At 31.2% G+C, this 17,149-nt stretch overlaps 2 protein-coding genes, 1 long non-coding RNA gene and 2 other non-coding genes across 5 annotated transcripts; 3 read left to right on the top strand and 2 right to left on the bottom strand.

The window, feature by feature from the left end:
- Window positions 1–249: 249 nt before the first annotated feature.
- LOC129297078 (60S ribosomal protein L18-2-like) lies at window positions 250–2,533 on the top strand. Its single transcript, XM_054935447.1, has 5 exons — window positions 250–320; window positions 422–511; window positions 1,310–1,438; window positions 1,523–1,705; window positions 2,228–2,533. The coding sequence occupies exons 1-5, from the start codon at window positions 318–320 to the stop codon at window positions 2,384–2,386; spliced, it is 564 nt and encodes a 187-aa protein (XP_054791422.1). The 5' UTR covers window positions 250–317; the 3' UTR covers window positions 2,387–2,533.
- LOC129297080 (small nucleolar RNA snoR69Y) lies at window positions 672–768 on the top strand. The gene has a single exon (XR_008590106.1). It is a non-coding gene; the product is annotated as a small nucleolar RNA snoR69Y (small nucleolar RNA).
- Window positions 1,104–1,178, top strand: LOC129297081 (small nucleolar RNA snoR53Y). Its single transcript, XR_008590108.1, has one exon. It is a non-coding gene; the product is annotated as a small nucleolar RNA snoR53Y (small nucleolar RNA).
- Window positions 2,534–7,531: 4,998 nt separating the features above from the next.
- On the bottom strand, window positions 7,532–9,009 carry LOC129297073 (uncharacterized). Its single transcript, XM_054935445.1, has 3 exons — window positions 8,440–9,009; window positions 8,074–8,318; window positions 7,532–7,984 (listed from the first exon to the last, which is right to left on the bottom strand). The coding sequence occupies exons 1-3, from the start codon at window positions 8,911–8,913 to the stop codon at window positions 7,732–7,734; spliced, it is 972 nt and encodes a 323-aa protein (XP_054791420.1). The 5' UTR covers window positions 8,914–9,009; the 3' UTR covers window positions 7,532–7,731.
- Window positions 9,010–15,592: 6,583 nt separating this feature from the next.
- Window positions 15,593–16,830, bottom strand: LOC129297075 (uncharacterized). Its single transcript, XR_008590105.1, has 2 exons — window positions 16,701–16,830; window positions 15,593–16,313 (listed from the first exon to the last, which is right to left on the bottom strand). It is a non-coding gene; the product is annotated as an uncharacterized LOC129297075 (long non-coding RNA).
- Window positions 16,831–17,149: the final 319 nt, after the last annotated feature.

Below are 17,149 nucleotides of genomic sequence, written 5' to 3'. Positions count from 1 at the left end.
TAAGTTTGACTCACCTAAATTACCACCTTTAAATCAAACATGGGAAAATAAACAATATTCTCGTTCTCATTATTCTTTATATCATACCAAACATACGAATGCCGCTAAGTTGCTTCCGGACGCATAGGTGTGGGCTCACTCTAACTGACCCGGATTAATGAAAAAGATGGGCCAGCCCAGATCCACACAAGACAGGCGAAGCCCGGCGGCACCTCAACAAAACCCTACTTCATCGTTCCTCTTCCCGATTTATATTTCATCAGTCGTCGCGTCGTTCAAGCTGAGCACAGAGGGAGCTTGTCATCACCCAAGCTACAATGGTTCATTCTCTCACTCATCTACGTGTCTTCGTGCGTTCTTCTTTCTTTGGCCTTTCCCCCTCAGTGCCGATGTTTTTCTTTTTTTTATTTTTGTTATACAGGGTATCGATCTTAAGGCTGGCGGTAAGAGCAAGAAGACCAAAAGAACTGCTCCCAAGTCCGATGATATCTACCTCAAGCTCTTGGTCAAGGTCTCTATTCGATCCCTATTCTTTTACTGTGGAATTTATGTATGTTATGTTCTTAATTTTCGGAGAAATTAACCAGCCATTAGTTGTGTCTGATAAATCTGTTCCTGTTAATTAAGTGGGTAGTCGTTAGAGTATACGGTGTTGATCTGATGGGTGTATTTTTCACGATGATGATAAATGTGATCCCAGCTCATTATGAGGCCTTCGTCATGCGAAGGTCTGGGAATAGATTTATCCACATTTGTCTGAGCCTGGAATAACTAGCATTTTATTTCATTTTTATCACTCTACTGTAGAAAAAATAACAATAATTATTTTTCTCTAACATTTCGTTTGGTATATAATGCACTAGAAGAGTTTTGGGTTTTTAATAACTATTCCAATGATTTATAGATATTTTCACCAAGAGCTGAAATTCACTAGTTCATTTTCATAAGCTTTTTTCTTAACCAAGTTATGGAATATCCTGTCAATATTAATTACTGAGCATTATATAGTTTTATCTGATTATCTCTATGATGTTATTTTATTTATTTATTTTATATTTTCAATTCTTGTTTTAATGGCAATCTTATACTTGTCAAAGAGGAAGGTTCCCTATGATGCCTTTTAAACCATGCTAATGCTGATATCATGATTTTGACTTGTAGTTTATGCTGAGGGAACTCTTTCTTAATTTGATATCTGCCCGTCATATTTCATGTATTGTATATATATCTACTTACATGTTAATGTGAGGTTACTTGTTTCTTTTTTGTTACATACATCGATTTACTCTGATTAATGTTTCTTGATCAGCTTTATCGCTTCCTAGTCCGGAGAACTGGTAGCAATTTCAATGATGTGATACTGAAGCGCCTGGTCATGAGCAAGGTTAACAAGCCTCCTCTTTCTCTGTCAAGGTTGATAAAATTTATGAAGGGAAAGGTTAGATATCTCTATCTTGTTAACTTTTGTAATTTAGTTAATTGTAATTTCCATTAATTCTGTGCTGAAATTTTTTTTGTATAGGAAGGTAAGATCGCTGTGATTGTGGGTACTGTGACTGATGATACAAGGGTATATGAGGTACCCCCATTGAAAGTTACAGCACTCAGGTTCACGGAGACAGCACGAGCTAGGATAGAAAAGTCTGGTGGTGAATGCCTGACATTTGATCAGCTTGCTCTTAGGGCTCCTCTGGGACAGAACACGGTATGTAGCCATATCACCATTTTCTGAATTGTTTGCTTTATCTAATATCCCATTCATGGTGTTTTTATCTAAATAGTGAACATGTAGTTATTAATTTTTCTTTTCTATGCTTATGTTGTTAGATCTCTGTAGGCTGTCACATGGGACTCACAATAGCGCTTATTTTGCTTATTTTGTGGCGTCCTTTGTGTTTTATAGAAATCTTAGATTTTGTTGGAAGTGCTGATTGAGTGGATATATTAATTACCATCTCCTAATAATTAACAATTTTATTGACTAAGGGAATAGTATTGATTGGATTTGCACAAAAGCCTGGATTTGTATTTTAATTTTTCATTACCCTACTTGTTTCAGAACATTCAACCCTCTTTTTCCTAGCTACTTTTTCTCCTCTCCCCCATTGCAATAGCACTCTAGATGTTTGTGTGATGGTATTGTAGTTTAATGATTAGAGAAGTGTGGAAAATTAAAGATTTTGTCAGTTTTTGGACGGTAAATTTGACCTGAAAATCTTGGAAGCAGGTCCTTCTTAGGGGCCCAAAGAATGCTCGTGAAGCGGTGAAGCATTTTGGTCCTGCTCCTGGTGTGCCCCATAGCCACAGCAAGCCTTATGTGCGATCTAAGGGAAGGAAGTTCGAGAGGGCGAGAGGAAGGAGGAACAGCAAAGGATTTAGGGTTTGAGTTTATCCTAGTTGTTTATTTTGGATAAGGATAAGGTGATCTGACTTCAAAAATTCAAAATTTTGCAATATCATACGAGCTGAAGACAAATTTGATGTTATTGATTCAGTTATGGTAATGTATGAACTTTAATGCTCTTGTTTCTTAGATTTCTTGTTCGATCAGTGTCATTTTAAGTGTATTTTCAAATTAAGTTTTCTTTCTAGTAGTTTTGGTGGAATTTTTTATATGCCTTGGTGATGAGTTAAATTTTAGATTGCTTGATTATAAAAGGCTGAGCGAAGGTCAACCGAAATTCTGTAGCCTTCAAATGCGACAAGCGAGCAACATCTCGAATTTGCCTCGCTATCAAATTATTCTGAACTTGCTTAGATTTTAATCTGGACGATTTATGATAAATGATAGTCAGAAAGTAGATAACTCTTTGAGAATGTTAGGCTTGCTAGTTTTTCACTGAACGAGCAATGATTACACAAATGATATTTTTATTATAGGAGCCCAAACTAGAGAGAACTAGGCGGGAATGTTTAGGCTTCTATTATCATCATCGTTACTGCTACCGCTTGATGATACAGAAGTGATAGTGTTTTGGATAATTTTTGTTCCGGTGTGGCTGTGCGTGTGTACTAGGGCAGAACTTCATGTTGCACGGATCGATGTAAATCAAATAAAAACGTAGTAATTATAGCATATTTCCCGTTTGAGGATTTAAATTTTATGTAATATATTCATAGATATTGATTTTTTTTTTGTCAGGATATAGATATATTGATAAATTTTTATACACGTTTAAATAAATTATAAATTTAGGATTTTAATCTTTTAAAGATATATTATGTGAAGTTTTAATTTTTCTAGTTTTTTTTTGGTTTGTTTTATTATTTTTATAGGTTAAAATATATTCCTTCCATTAAAAAATATAAGGCATTTTTTGAGAAGTTAAATGTTAAAAAAATATAAAGCATTTTTAATTTTTTAGGATGTAATCATTGCTTTTTTTTAAAAAAAAAATGTTCCTATTAATAGTGACTGTATATTTATTATAGAATATTTAATATGAATAAATATGAAAAGATATGGTTAGTTTAAAAGTAGGTAATTACTTTATTTGGGGGTGAGATTCGATTAAAAATATTTTATATTTTTAAACGAAAGGAGCATAAAATAATTTTAAATTACAGCTTCATTTAAAAGTTTAAAATTAACATGCATAATTTTTTTAAATGTTTTTTTTATCATCAATTCTTTTATTATTATTATTATTATTTTAGTTATTTTATTAATACAAATTGTCATCTTATATCTTATATTAAAAAAAAGACACATTGTAACATATGTGGCATTCAATGTAAGTTAATAATAACTGAAAAATATGAATAAAGTTTTTATAAAGCTACTATTGGTTTACATCAAATATTACATAGGCTACTACATATCTTTTTAATATTAAATAGCAACTTTTAGTAGTAAGATAATTAAAAAATTAACAATAAGAAAGCTTGTGGTAAACAAATAAAAGATTATTGGAGTTGATTTAAATTTTTAAGGTGAAGGGTTATGTGCAATTGCCTTTTTATAAAACATAAAATATTTTTAAAGGTGAAGGAGATTTTCTTTCTCCATTTCTTTTTATCATCATTGCATGTCTTAGATAATGATTTATCATGTTAAAAAAGGAGATTTAAAAGGTTTAAGGCTGGTAAAGGGGTGCTCAGTATTATCTCATTTATTTTTTTGTAGATTAATCACTCTTTTTTATGAAGGTTGAAAAGGAGAATTGTTTGATTTTGAGAAAAATTATTGAAATTTATTGTGTTGCTACTAGGCAAATAATTAATTTGGATAAATCTTGCTTGTTTTTCTCAGCTAATGCTAACAAGGAGTTGAGAGATGAAATATCTTTACTTTGGCATATTTCTAGTGTTGACCAACAAGAAAAATACCTTGGTTTACTTGTCATTTGGGCTAGGTCTAAAATAGCTTCTCTTGCTTTTTCAAAAAGGGAGGTTTTGATAAAAGTTATTGTTAATGCTATACCTATTTATCCAATGACTTGTTTTTCCTTTTCTATTAAAATTTGAAAAGAATTGGATGGGTTAATCTCTAAATTTTGGTGGGGCAATAGTGAGGATGGTAGTGGAAAAATTCATTGAGGGAAGTTGAGTTTGTTGTCTAATTCTAAGCTTGATTGTGGTATGAGTTTTAGAGATTTCAAAGCCTTCAACATTGTTTTGCTTGCTAAAACTGTATGGAGATTAATTAAAATCCTGATGAATTTTGGAGTAGAATCTTGAAAAGTATATACTTTCCTAAATGTGATTTATTTACAGAAAAGAGAGGGAGAAGACCTTCATGGTGCTGGCATAATATATTGGAGGGTTGTTATCTGTTGAAAAAAAAAAAAAGAGTTTTGAAGATTTGTGATGATAAAACAGCTAACTTGTGATTAAATACTTGGATATTGATCTTGAAAGGAATGAGATTGAAAGGAGAGGAGGTTAGAGAAGAGATGAAGAATTTAAAGGTGACCTCTTTGATACATCAAAAATGTTAGAAACTTGATTCAATCATTAATTTGATTTTAGATTAAGAGAAGAATAAAATTCTAAAAATTAGAATTCTAGTTGGGAATGGTAAGGATAGTTTAGGTTGATCTTCATAATTCTCAACCAAATTTTGTTTTCCCCTCTTAAAAAAAATAAATTCAAAGCCTCTTGTTTGGGAACACCCAATCCCAAGTTCCTAACATCCATCGAAGGTTAAATCTAAGTGTCCATATACCATATTATTGGAAACTCAAAAGTAGCCATCTCCCTCGTTGGATGTAGAATAGCCATATTGGTGCTCTTCGCCACCGCTGGCACTCTCTCTCCCTCGTTTCTCCTTTTCTGTTGTGAAGCTAAAAGCTGCGCATGGGTTGGTATTTTGATTTTAATTAAAAAATTAGGGTTCCTCTTTCACAATAATGGATTTATGAGGCAAGTTTTTCAATTTCTACTCCTTCCTCCCCTCTTCATAGAACACCTTTAACAATTTGTACACAACTTTTTTTAAAAAAATAGTTAAAATTAGTTATTTTTTATTAAATATGTTTATATTTTTAACCGTTTGTCTTGTTGTCTTCCTCAACAAGACAAATATCATATTTCTACAATATATAATTCAGTTGTTCTTTTTGTGACTTTCACTTCCAACATATTTTATGCCAAAATTTTATTGGTTTATGAATTTACAACTATAATCCAAGTTTTTACAACACCACATTCTAATTTTTACATCACAAATTCCATTTCGATTGATAGGATAGCTTCAAATTCAAGAGTTCAATATTTGCCTTTTGTACAACATAGACTTTAGATTCACTCATCAAGCTCTTTCTTCAAATGCTACGAAAACCTATACACTCACACTACACAGCTACAAACTATAGTGAAAATAAAAGAATAATACAAGACAAACTTTTGCTGAATTACTATAGTGAGGCTCTTTCAAAATTTTTCTATCACATAAATAATGAGTTCTTATAAATTTGCTACACTCACTTGCACGAATGTAAATCTTCAATGTGTTTGCCAACAATAATGCCGAAATGGTTCCAATGACTCTCATATGAGTGATATAACATCAATTCCCTTCGCTTTTCACCGATTAACTCACAAGATAGTAACCTTCGACTCTCAATACTAGATAGAGTGGCTTTGATCTGGTGAAAAACAAGCTCTGACAACATTAATGAGGTTATGAGATTGAGAGAAATGAACTTCAGGTTTTTCATGATAGATAATTTCGATGGTTTTAGTTTTTCAAATAAGGGGCAATTTTGTCATTTAGTGTGAGAAATTAATATCAATTTAGTCCTTTGGCCTTCAGAGAAGATTCAGAATGTATTGGACCCTTTCTACAATTTTGTTCTTTCCAAGGATCCTGAATGCAATTCTCCCTAAAGTTTACTCCCTCTAGTCCTAATCATCTTCTAAAAAGAATTATTAATTACTTCTTTTTTTCAAAAAAATTTTGTCCATGTAGTAAAAGATTATACGTGAAAAAGAATATTTTTAACGATGATGCACCTGATAAAAGTAAATTTTTTAAACAATGTCAATAATTTGACTAACTTATCTTATTCCAATATGATGGTTTTAATTGACTTATGTAGAGAATCAAATGAAGTATTAAATTACTATAGTTTTATCTTTCTCTCTCTAAATAATCAGGAGTATTTAAGGAAAATGAGGATTTAATATTTTTAAAAATTTGTAAAGTCTCTTATGAAAATAACTGAAAATAGCCTTTTTTAAAAAAAATAGAGAGAGAGAGAGATTCCGAGGAAGTATGATATTCACCTTTTCTGTGACGTTGGAGTCAGGGAGTTTTCGCAGTGACAATCCCATAATGGGGAGGCTTGGAAATAAGGTATATTTGGTTGTGATGCATAACAATTTCTTAAAACGTTTTCTTCCGATGCTTATGCCAAGTATACTGGTTTAGTTTTGGGAATTGTGGAGGCTAGGTACTTGCGCAAATGCCATCATCTAGGGCTTTGGGTCATCGCTGGATTCTGATCTTGCTGTCAATTTCATCATTTTCTCGTTTTCTTCTCCTCGCCACCGCACTGCATCTGTGTTTTGGGCATTTGTTTTGCGTGTGTGCTGAGTTGATATTGAAGAAAGATTATTGTTGGGCCTGGGGTAATTGTTATTATAATAGTTTTGAAGAAAGATTATAATTGGAACCGACGAAGTTTCTTCTTCTTCTTCTTCTTCTTCTTCTTTTTTTTAAATTTCTGTAACTGAGCAATGAGGGAAGAAGGCGGGAAGGTAAAGTCAACGAGTAAGAGAAAATGCGTGCATGATTTAGTGTATCGACTTTATCTGCTTGCAAAATCTGTCATAACCACCTATTTTAAACAAATGTTCAAGATGGTGCCATGTTTAACACGTACGGGATGAGGGGACTCTGCTTCTCTCACCAAATCCAGATCCCCAGAGGAATCGTCTCATTAACTAGATACTCGTTGATCGATGATGCGTTTCGGACTTAGTTTACACATTGCTATCTTGATTCCCGGGGGGGGGGGGGGTTCTGGCACTTAATACGCGATATCTTAGTTGCATAAGTCATTGAAACAGAGAGGTATACTCCAGGTCAGAAAACAGTCAGAGATATACTACAGTAGAATGCATGGCTCCGGCCAGCCTCCATGGATAGGTAGCATGTTGGGGGACACAAAAGCAAAACCACGAGTTGAAAGATGTTCAAAGATAAACAGCCTGTTACAATAAACACAAGGCAAATTAAAATGCAGGGAATCAAATAAATGATTGGATCGAGCACGGAGAGAGGCATCAGAACTTGGAAATGAAGTCATAAATGAGATGGCTGGTGTCTTCTGCTGCTTCCTGATTGTTAAAGTGAGCCACTCCCTTTTGCACAAATACCTCCTCCAAACTAGGCACATCTTTCTTGAATCCACCACCATGAATGTACTTTTTCATCCCAGCAGATGTGTACACCAGGTCAACATCGCCCGTTATGAATCTTACTGGAATTTTATCGCTGATTCCTACTCCATTCCACGGCGAGGTCAGCTCCCAGTCCCTGCAATTTCACCCAAACAATCCATGAGCTAGCCATCACTAATTTTGACATCCTCGCGAATCAAGGCATTAATGTTAAAAAGAACATACAAGTTGAGATTTCTGTAGTAGTTCAAGCCACCAGTGAAGCCGGTCTTGTCGAATTTGGAAACATAATAAGCGAGATCTTCTTTAGTGAGCCAGGAGGGCAAGTCCTCTGGAGTATTGGGATTGAAGCCAGTCCCGTACTCTCCTTTCGGCAAGATCGGGGGACCCGTTTGTCGAGTGGTAAGAATATTCTTCATCACATATGAAGTCCCAGCTCGAGCCAGCTCTGCTTCCATCTTCCCCGGTTCCTGTCCACATCACAGAATCACAATCTCCATTGAAACAGAAAAAAAAAAAAACACGGGAAACCAACGGCCAACAAGTAATTACAATTATCCAGCAGTGGAAAAGGTGGAAGGAAATTAAAACCTGGAATCTACAGATGTAGTAGTCATCGCCGAATAAGGCGTGGAAGGCATCTACAGTTCTGACTTTGGGGCTTCTGCCCAGAAAAGGTCGGAAGGGGACACTGAGACACACATAGGCTCTGACTCTTTCAGGGCGGAAGAGGCAGAGGTACCAACCCAGGATGGCTCCCCAGTCATGAGCGACGAGGAACACTTGATCCACACCCAGAGAGTCCATGAGGGCCACGATGTCACCCACGAGTTGGAAGCACGTGTAGCTGCTGATCGACGACGGGGCATCGGTGTCGCCATAGCCGCGGAGATCTGGAGCCACCGCACGGTAGCCACGGGAGCTGAGAGACAGGATCTGGTGGCGCCAGGAGTACCAGAGTTCGGGGAAGCCGTGCAGGAAGAGCACCACCGGGCCATCTCCTTTCTCAGCCACGTGCATATTGATGCCGTTCACTTCCACCGTTTTATGCACAATGCCTTCCATGCTGTTGATAATGATCTGGTTTACTTAATGCAGTCAGAAGTAAGGGATATGGAAGCACCGTTTAGACTTCTATATACAACATCCAACTCTTCATTGCCAACTTGACTGGAAAAGTGATGTTTTCGATTGGCTTTGCCAGCTTTTCACTCGTTCAAATATTTAAATAATACAAGCCAACGAGGGTTTGAATTAGGGGTGTCCAGTCTGAACTTATTTCGATTGACTCAATATTATTTCGATCATATCAGGATGGGTCTTATCTCAGTCAGAAAATAATCGGAACGAGATTTTATGGGACGACACAGGAAAAGGATTCGGGACAGGACGGGACACGGGATTACCATCGGGACGTCCCGTCCCGTCCCGAATATTATATATATTATTTTTTATTTTAAATATATTAATTATATTAATATAATTTATACTTATATTAATTATATTAATTATAATTTTAATACTTATAATTTTTATTTAAAACTAAAGTTTTTTTATATTGATAATTTTAATGGCATGGAGTAAACATGGCGATATATTTCTTTATAATATATTAATTATATTAATATAATTTATTTTTATATCCATCTATTTAATAAATTTTATTTACAACGTATTTTTTGCTTATTTTTAGAAGAGTAATTAGCTTAGTATATCTTCACTAAAGTAGAAGAACAATGATTTAATGTTATATTTAACTTGCCTGTTGTTACTAATCTTATAGCATAAAGATCATTTGTATTTATTATTACAATGTGTAATTGTGACTAATATAATTCAATAATTGATTTTACATTATTATTATTTATGTACTTGTATTGTTTTGATTTTAAACTTAATAAATTATATGATTTAAAATTTTAATCAACGTTATTATTCAGATCTTTTTCAATATTATTTCATTTATCATGACGGCGGGACGTTCCGATCTTGTCCCGGTCCCGTCTTAACTCTTAACGGGACGGGACGGGATATAAGATCAAAATTTATTCCTAATTTTTTTTTGAGACAGGACACGAGATAAGGGTGTTTCGGTCCCGTCCCGTGAACACCCCTAATTTGAATGATTACGTGTGTGTTTGGATAGCCGTGATAATCGATTTTTTAGTCCAAAATCGATTTTTTGAGCCAAGTTATCCAAACAGCCAGAGAAAAGCAAAAATCGATTATGGCCATAAACGCGCTTTTTTTTTTTAAGCTCTCTTCATCAGCATTTGCAGAAAGTTTATCAAAAAGTGTTGAAAAAAATTATAAAGAGAGGCTCAAGAAAAAATTACAAAAAAAATACATAATTTAATAAAAGCAAAATTAAACTCTCTTTTTTTTCCTTTTTTTCTTAATAAAATTTAAACTTTATATATTCAAAAAATTAATATTTAATATTTAAAAATTAAATTAAATAGTAATTTATATAGTTAAAAATTAATTCTGATTAAATTATCCAAACATCTTCAATTCTGTTAAAATCAATTTTAGAAAAATAGTATCCAAATAGATTGCGTTATAACATAATTAATTATGATTAAAATCTACCACTTAATTAATTATTTTTATAATCTATTATACCCAACTGAAATCCAAACAGACCCATGTGAGCATTCCGGTGATTTATTGTTATTTGCAAAAACGCCCATATCAGGACAAAACTGACTTCTTTTTTTATTTTTCTCTCCACCCTTTTCTATAATTTTGGATTGTTTGAATTAATTTTTAATAATATAAATTAATTTTATATTTGACCTATCAAATTCAACAATTCATGATTTCTTTTTGGGTATTGAGAGTAATATGTCAATCTCTTCCTATTAAATTGTCATGAATATCAAACTCTCAACCACATATTTGAAACAACGAGAGTCTCTACTATTCTTTTTAATTCTAATTGGTAATAATCAATAATTTTTCTATGTTGTGGAAATAAGAAATTTTTCAGATAAAACACATCCTATAAAGCTCATGGGTCTTAGCTTTTATTTTTGAAAATAAAAAAACAAACATTTCACCTGCATGCAAATATGCAATGCCTTCCATTTGTCTAAAACAAAACCCTCTCCCATCCAAAATAATATTATTTTTCTAAGATATAATAATATTCTTAATCAAGCTTATTTATTATAGTTTCCAGCAAAAATTTTATATTTATTGAAGGATAAATTTATTTAAAAAATTATACATCAATTGTTTGGGAATGAAGAGGGCATGGCCACAAACGCCTTTGTACAATGCAACGCATAACAGAAAAATATGAGCATGTTCTTTTGGTGTTAGAAATATTTTGTTTTATTTTAAAAAAGAACCTCCATCGTAATATTGGCAAATATGTATAATAAATTAAATATAGTCTTTTATTTTACAGGTGCAGAAGCATCACAACGTGGGAATTTCAAATTTGGTCGGCGTTGTTGAAAAGACAAAAATTTTGATGCTGCCACCAAAAATTCGGATTATTCTAGGGGCAGAATGATTTTGTTTTTTGGGACAATAATGCCTGGCATGATAAGTTGTCAACCTGGTCGCCCACCAAAAAAATAGAGAGAGAGAGAGAAGAATTACACCAAAGGTTTTTATGAGAGAAAAATTTATGCTTAAAATTCCATATAATCTGAAATGTCTCCAGAAGCCGAGGACCTAAATGAAAATATATTTTAATAAGGGCTCTCAGCAGAGACATTTCAGATTATAGGTTTTAACTTTAAGTGTATCCCCCCCTCCGGCCCCCAAGAGTCCTCCATGAAAAATGTCGGATCACGAGAACCGGGCCCGCGTAAATCTCTGCTGATCCGGCAATTTTAGTAGTTCATTCTCACCTAATATGAATACAAATTTTGCTGTGCTGGCTTGCCGCTTTCAAGCATCTAAATCATGACTTTTCTTTTATTTTTTTATGACTTTTCTCTATTTTATTCATTGCTAATACTTATATAATAAGAAAGATGATAATAAAATTTTATTAAAATATATAAATAATAATTAGGTTTTTTAAAATATTATAGTTTTTTGAAGTTTTTGAGTACCTTTTTTTTATTAATGATTTTAAGTTAAATGACTAAATTGTCCTTATTTAAAATAAAAATAATAAGCCTGGCTCCATTTTTTTAATTATAACTTTTGGTTAAGCAATAACAACTATTATTCTATAAATAATAAAAATTAAATAAGAAATAACATTTTTTCACATAATTTTTTTTATGATTGATAAATAAGTTTTAAAAATAACTAATTCCAATCATGACTTTAATTCTATAAATTACAAAAATTAAACAAAAAATTACAACTATTCACATGATTTTTTTTATTATTATTGAAGTCTAAATTGTGAAAATAATCAATCACAACTTTTATCATGTAAATCATAATGAACAAGAAATCAAAATTTTTTACATGAAATTTCTTTGATCATTGAAATTTAAGTTTTGAAAATAACAATTACAACTTTTATTTGAACAATCATAGCTTTTATTTTTTGAATTGTAAAAGTTGAACAATAAATTATAATTTTTCCTGTGAATCTGTTTTTTTTTATTTTAAATAAGAAGAATTATGATATTTTAAAGGACTTAATTATTAATTATATATGTTAGTAAAATTTTATTATCATTTTTCCTATATAGTAGATGAGATATGTAGTAAATATATATTTGATAAGTTAATACTTTTTTTAAGAAAATCACTAGCTTATTATAAACACGGGCTATTTTTACAGTGTATATTTAGTATTTTTCCCTGGAATTTCATAATTTTTTAAAATTTAACTTTTTTATTACTTGCACACACAACATATAAATTGTTTTCCCCCAGAATTATGAGGTAAAATTAATTCCTTCACGATTATTGAGACGTAGCAGAAGTGCAGAGTCCTCCCATGCGGGTGATCGCCGATTCGCCTGGGGATTGGGTGATGCTTCTCCCTTCTGGCTGTTTCGTTTTTTCACGGCTTTGCTGTTATTTTCACTGTTGCTGGTTTTGGTTTTTCCTGTTTTCTTAGCTTCTTGATGTATCTCCTTTGAACTTGCGTCGTTTTAATGGAAGTTGATTGCTTCTTGGCCAAAAAAAGCAGTTTGTGTTCTTTTGGCCAACAGGATTAGTTGGTATTCTTACACTTTGGAAAAATATGAGTATATATTTTTTAAATATTACCATTCACTAGAATTAGTTTTAACTATAAAGTGTTGTATAGGAATTAAAAACTTGTAAACAACTTTGGTGCGATTGAAATTCATATTTCTTTAAAATTTCCTTCAAGTTCAAATTCCCATCAAACATAATATGGTTAGATCCGATTATTTAGGTCGAGCTCGATGAACTAACCCAATCTCATCAAAAAAAAAAATAGGGCCAAACTTAAAAAAAATATGATATGTTTATGTTCGGGCTTATTCAGGTCAAGCTTGATTGAGTTCGGGTTTGACCCGAACACACGAATAATTTTTTTTTTATTTTTACAAAATATGATAAATATTAATTAATTCTTTAAGTTTTAGGTCATTTTATACTAAAATTCATATATTTAAGTTCTATTCATCATTTAAATATAAAAATATTTGAAAATAAAATAATTAATTTTAAAATAAAAAATAATTAAAAATAATTTTAAAAATAAAATATAAATATTTAAATTAAATTTAACTAAGCTTTTAAAAGAACCGGGCATGTTCAGGTCCAGCTTGAATAGGCAAATTCATCCGAATTCCCAACATTAAATACGGCAAGCAATGAACAAAAGGACAAGGGGCTAGATTGAAAAAGTAAAAGCAGTATATATTTATATTATATTTTGGATAAGTAGACCTTTTTCAGTTTAGCAATATATAATCCACACACACAAAGCACAACGTCTTCAGTTGAATGAAAAGTAATAATGACATTAAAAAAATATTTTGTATATCAAAATGTTATGTGCTGTTAAAATATCATTTGAGCCTCATAATAGAAAAAATAAATGCGGGCTCCATGTTAAAAAATTTAATAGCACATATAATATTTATAGTAAAAACGGTAGGTATGAGATATATTATTTGTTACTTATACTTTGTATAGGTATAAAATAATAAATTGTACAAGAAAATATAATGTTAAATAACAAATTATAAGATAGAATGTTTTATTTTTAAAATTTTAATTTACATGAGAATAACATATATAGAAATAATAAATTATTTTTTATATTTTTAATTTACATAGGTAACAAATTTGTATATATAATTGTTCAGGATTTAAATCTTTTGAAATTGATATCTGTAAATTTATGCGAAGTTTGCTTTTCAAAGGAAGAAAGGAAAGCATTTTATATTTTTATAAAAAATAATAAAATTTAAATTTTTTTTTAAAAAAAGAAAACTTCAATGAAATTTACGCATATCAACTTTAGAAAATTTAATTCCAATTTTTTAATATAAAAAAATGTTATTTATGTTTTTAACACGTACCAAGAAAAAAATAAAATATAACCAGTTATTTAAATTTTAATTTATATACAATAATACATAATCTGAAAATTTTAATTATAAAATATAATTTTATTTCAAAACAACAAAATATAAGGTAGAATATACCGTTATTTAAATTTAAATTTATGTGAGAATAACACATCATAGAATAACAAATTGTTTATTATATTTTTCAGATACACAGGAGTAACAAATTATAAAATAGTATATGTTAGAATAAGAAAAATTACAGTGGATATTCTTAATATGCATGGGGTAACATATTTATTATTAATATATACAAGTATATCACAACTTGAAAACCTATAATTCAAATTTAGGGCCTATTTTGTTTAAAATTAAAAGATAAATAATTTTAGGTAGTTTAAAAATTTTATAAAAAGAGATTTATCTTATAGAGATTTTATGAAAAACAAACACTATTTTATATTTGGTTACAATAATAATTATTAATTTTCTATTTTTAAATTTTATATCTTCCTTAATTTTTATTTCATAAAAATGATTTATCATCATATTGTTTTAAAATTTTATGATACATTCACGTATTAAGACACACCCTCTCTCATCTATTACATTAGATTATTTTTAAAAGTTATTTTAAAATAATCAAAAATATATATTTTTTGGATTTTAATTATTTTTAAAAGTTTAAACAAACATAATAAAAACTAAAAACTCACAAAATAGTTTTTATCCTTATAGGCATATGTATGATTACTAAATACTAATATAATATTGGCTATTTTGCTTGCTTATTTTAAAATCATTATTAATATTTATTTTTACTTTTGGCTATACTTATGATTTGTAAATACTATTATGACATAAATTATAGCGTGTGATTCATTATGATGTTTTATTTTTCTCACTATGCATTGACCTACAAATTCTTAAAGAAAATAAGCTAATTTTATTTTGTATGATATTCTAAATTGAAAAAATGTTTATAATTTTTAGTATGCTCGAGAGCAATATATTATAAAATAGGAATTGTTGCTTAGAAATCTAGACAAAGCAAATAGTGACAAATCTAATAATATTTGTTGGAGAGTAAATTTTTTTCTTCAATTAATTATAAGATAGAACTTAACAAAAAATTTATTCTTCAACACAATTTTAACAACAAATGTAGTTATTGCCTTCTTAAATCCATTATGAGAATAACAATTTAAAATAAAAATAAATTATTATTTATATCTTTAATATATTTGTGCAAAACAAATTTCAAAATAGAATAAATTTTTATTTAAATTTAAATTTCGATTGAAGTAACATATTACAAGTACACAAAAATAAATTATGTTAAAATATTATTTTTTATTTTATACTTACCCTTCAAATGATAAAAGATTCTTACGAATACTGGAAAATGCCTTGAGAAAGACTTTAAATCAGAAGCTAGCTAAGAGGGAAAAGGGAAAGTTTTGTTTATGCAACACATTTCTGTCTCAATTATGTTTTGGTGACAAAAGCGGCAAGCCTCCGAGGACAACGTCAAAACTAGTCCGCCAGGGAGCGTAGATTGTGGGAGTAACAAACAACTGCCCAAAGCATGGTTGAGTAGAATAAGATCAAGATCAGGGGTGACTTTGATTAGATGGAAGTAACATTGTGTATTCACTGAAACGTTAAACTGTCTGCACTGGTCCAATTAATTTTAGGCTCAACTGAAATGAGCATGTCCCATAAGATGCATTCCCTCTCCCACATTGCGTAGAAGCATTCACACTTGCATCTACTTTCATTGCATTCAGGGAACTAGTTTCCGTCCAGCCTTTGCTTCATTGCTTTCTGTCACAGATTCTCAAGTCTGAACTCTCAACTGAGTTTAGCCACGTTTCCTTGTGGGCCCATTCTCAGCCTCAACTCATGGGTTGCATTGGTGAGATGAAAAAACCCGTGCATTCCACATGAACCGATCCATCAAGTACTGGAGCGGATGCTATTTCCGTCCAACTGAAAAATTGTAAAACAAAAAAAAAAAATGCAACCGGGATCAATAAAGGGAGCAATTTTCAAAATATTTTTTCTTCAAAAACGGCAAACCTAAAAAACCAAAAGGACCTCCGTGCAGTATGCTTAAACGTAAAAATAAAATATGAAGAGTAATATGGGAACAAATCAGTATCGTAATCAAGTGTGAGCCAATAACATTGGAGCACATCTCCATAGACGAAGAAGAAGGCTCAAGCAGAATGGATCTTCGCTTTACGCACAGATAAAATCCTGGGAATCATCCGTCTAAAACAAGGTTCCCAAGAAGAACTGTGTGCGATCTTCTGTATTAAAACAAAGAGGGTGGCGAGATCTGAATTATTTCAGTTGAGGAAGAGGAGTAAGTACCCGAAGGCAGGAGGAAAGTGGCCGCCATGTCTCCACGCACCAGGAGCAGTCACAACATGTGTAACCCTAATTGCAAATCCCCTTGTATAGAGAACGTCGTCATTTTCTAAATGACAATAGCGCCCCTACAGCCCTACTGTAAAGGCCCCCGAGCCTGAAAGTATTCGTATTAAAAAGGATTTTTTTTCCCCCCCGGATAAAATAGGCGAGACTGTGAAACTGACCGGAGGCTCTAATAACATGGTGCAAAAATTAGAGGCACTGTTTAATTACAAATATGATGGGTCATGAATTTTATGGTTTAATTAGTTAGATCAGTAATTAAATTAATAATATAATAATTAAATAAAAAATAATACTCCCTTCATTTAAAAATATAAAGTATTTTTTGAGAAGTTAGATATTAAAAAATATAAGGTATTTTTAGTCTTTTAAAATATAATCATTAC

This window comes from Prosopis cineraria, unplaced genomic scaffold (assembly GCF_029017545.1).
Source record: "Prosopis cineraria cultivar Desert tree isolate PC_DT_omini unplaced genomic scaffold, ASM2901754v1 PC432, whole genome shotgun sequence".
Classification (NCBI taxonomy): Eukaryota; Viridiplantae; Streptophyta; class Magnoliopsida; order Fabales; family Fabaceae; genus Prosopis; species Prosopis cineraria.
Note: the sequence above shows the minus strand (reverse complement) of the source record. Positions and strands in the feature narration are given on the sequence as shown.

Excerpts from the sequence above, each read along its gene's own strand:
- LOC129297073 (XM_054935445.1), bottom strand. The coding sequence starts at position 8,913 with ATGGAAGGCATTGTGCATAAAACGGTGGAAGTGAACGGCATCAATATG. Across the intron at positions 8,319-8,439 it reads ACTACATCTGTAGATTCCAG|GAACCGGGGAAGATGGAAGC; the intron begins GTTTTAATTTCC and ends TGATGTGGACAG. Across the intron at positions 7,985-8,073 it reads TACTACAGAAATCTCAACTT|GGACTGGGAGCTGACCTCGC; the intron begins GTATGTTCTTTT and ends GTGAAATTGCAG.
- LOC129297078 (XM_054935447.1), top strand. Across the intron at positions 512-1,309 it reads ACCTCAAGCTCTTGGTCAAG|CTTTATCGCTTCCTAGTCCG; the intron begins GTCTCTATTCGA and ends TTTCTTGATCAG. Across the intron at positions 1,439-1,522 it reads TAAAATTTATGAAGGGAAAG|GAAGGTAAGATCGCTGTGAT; the intron begins GTTAGATATCTC and ends TTTTTTGTATAG.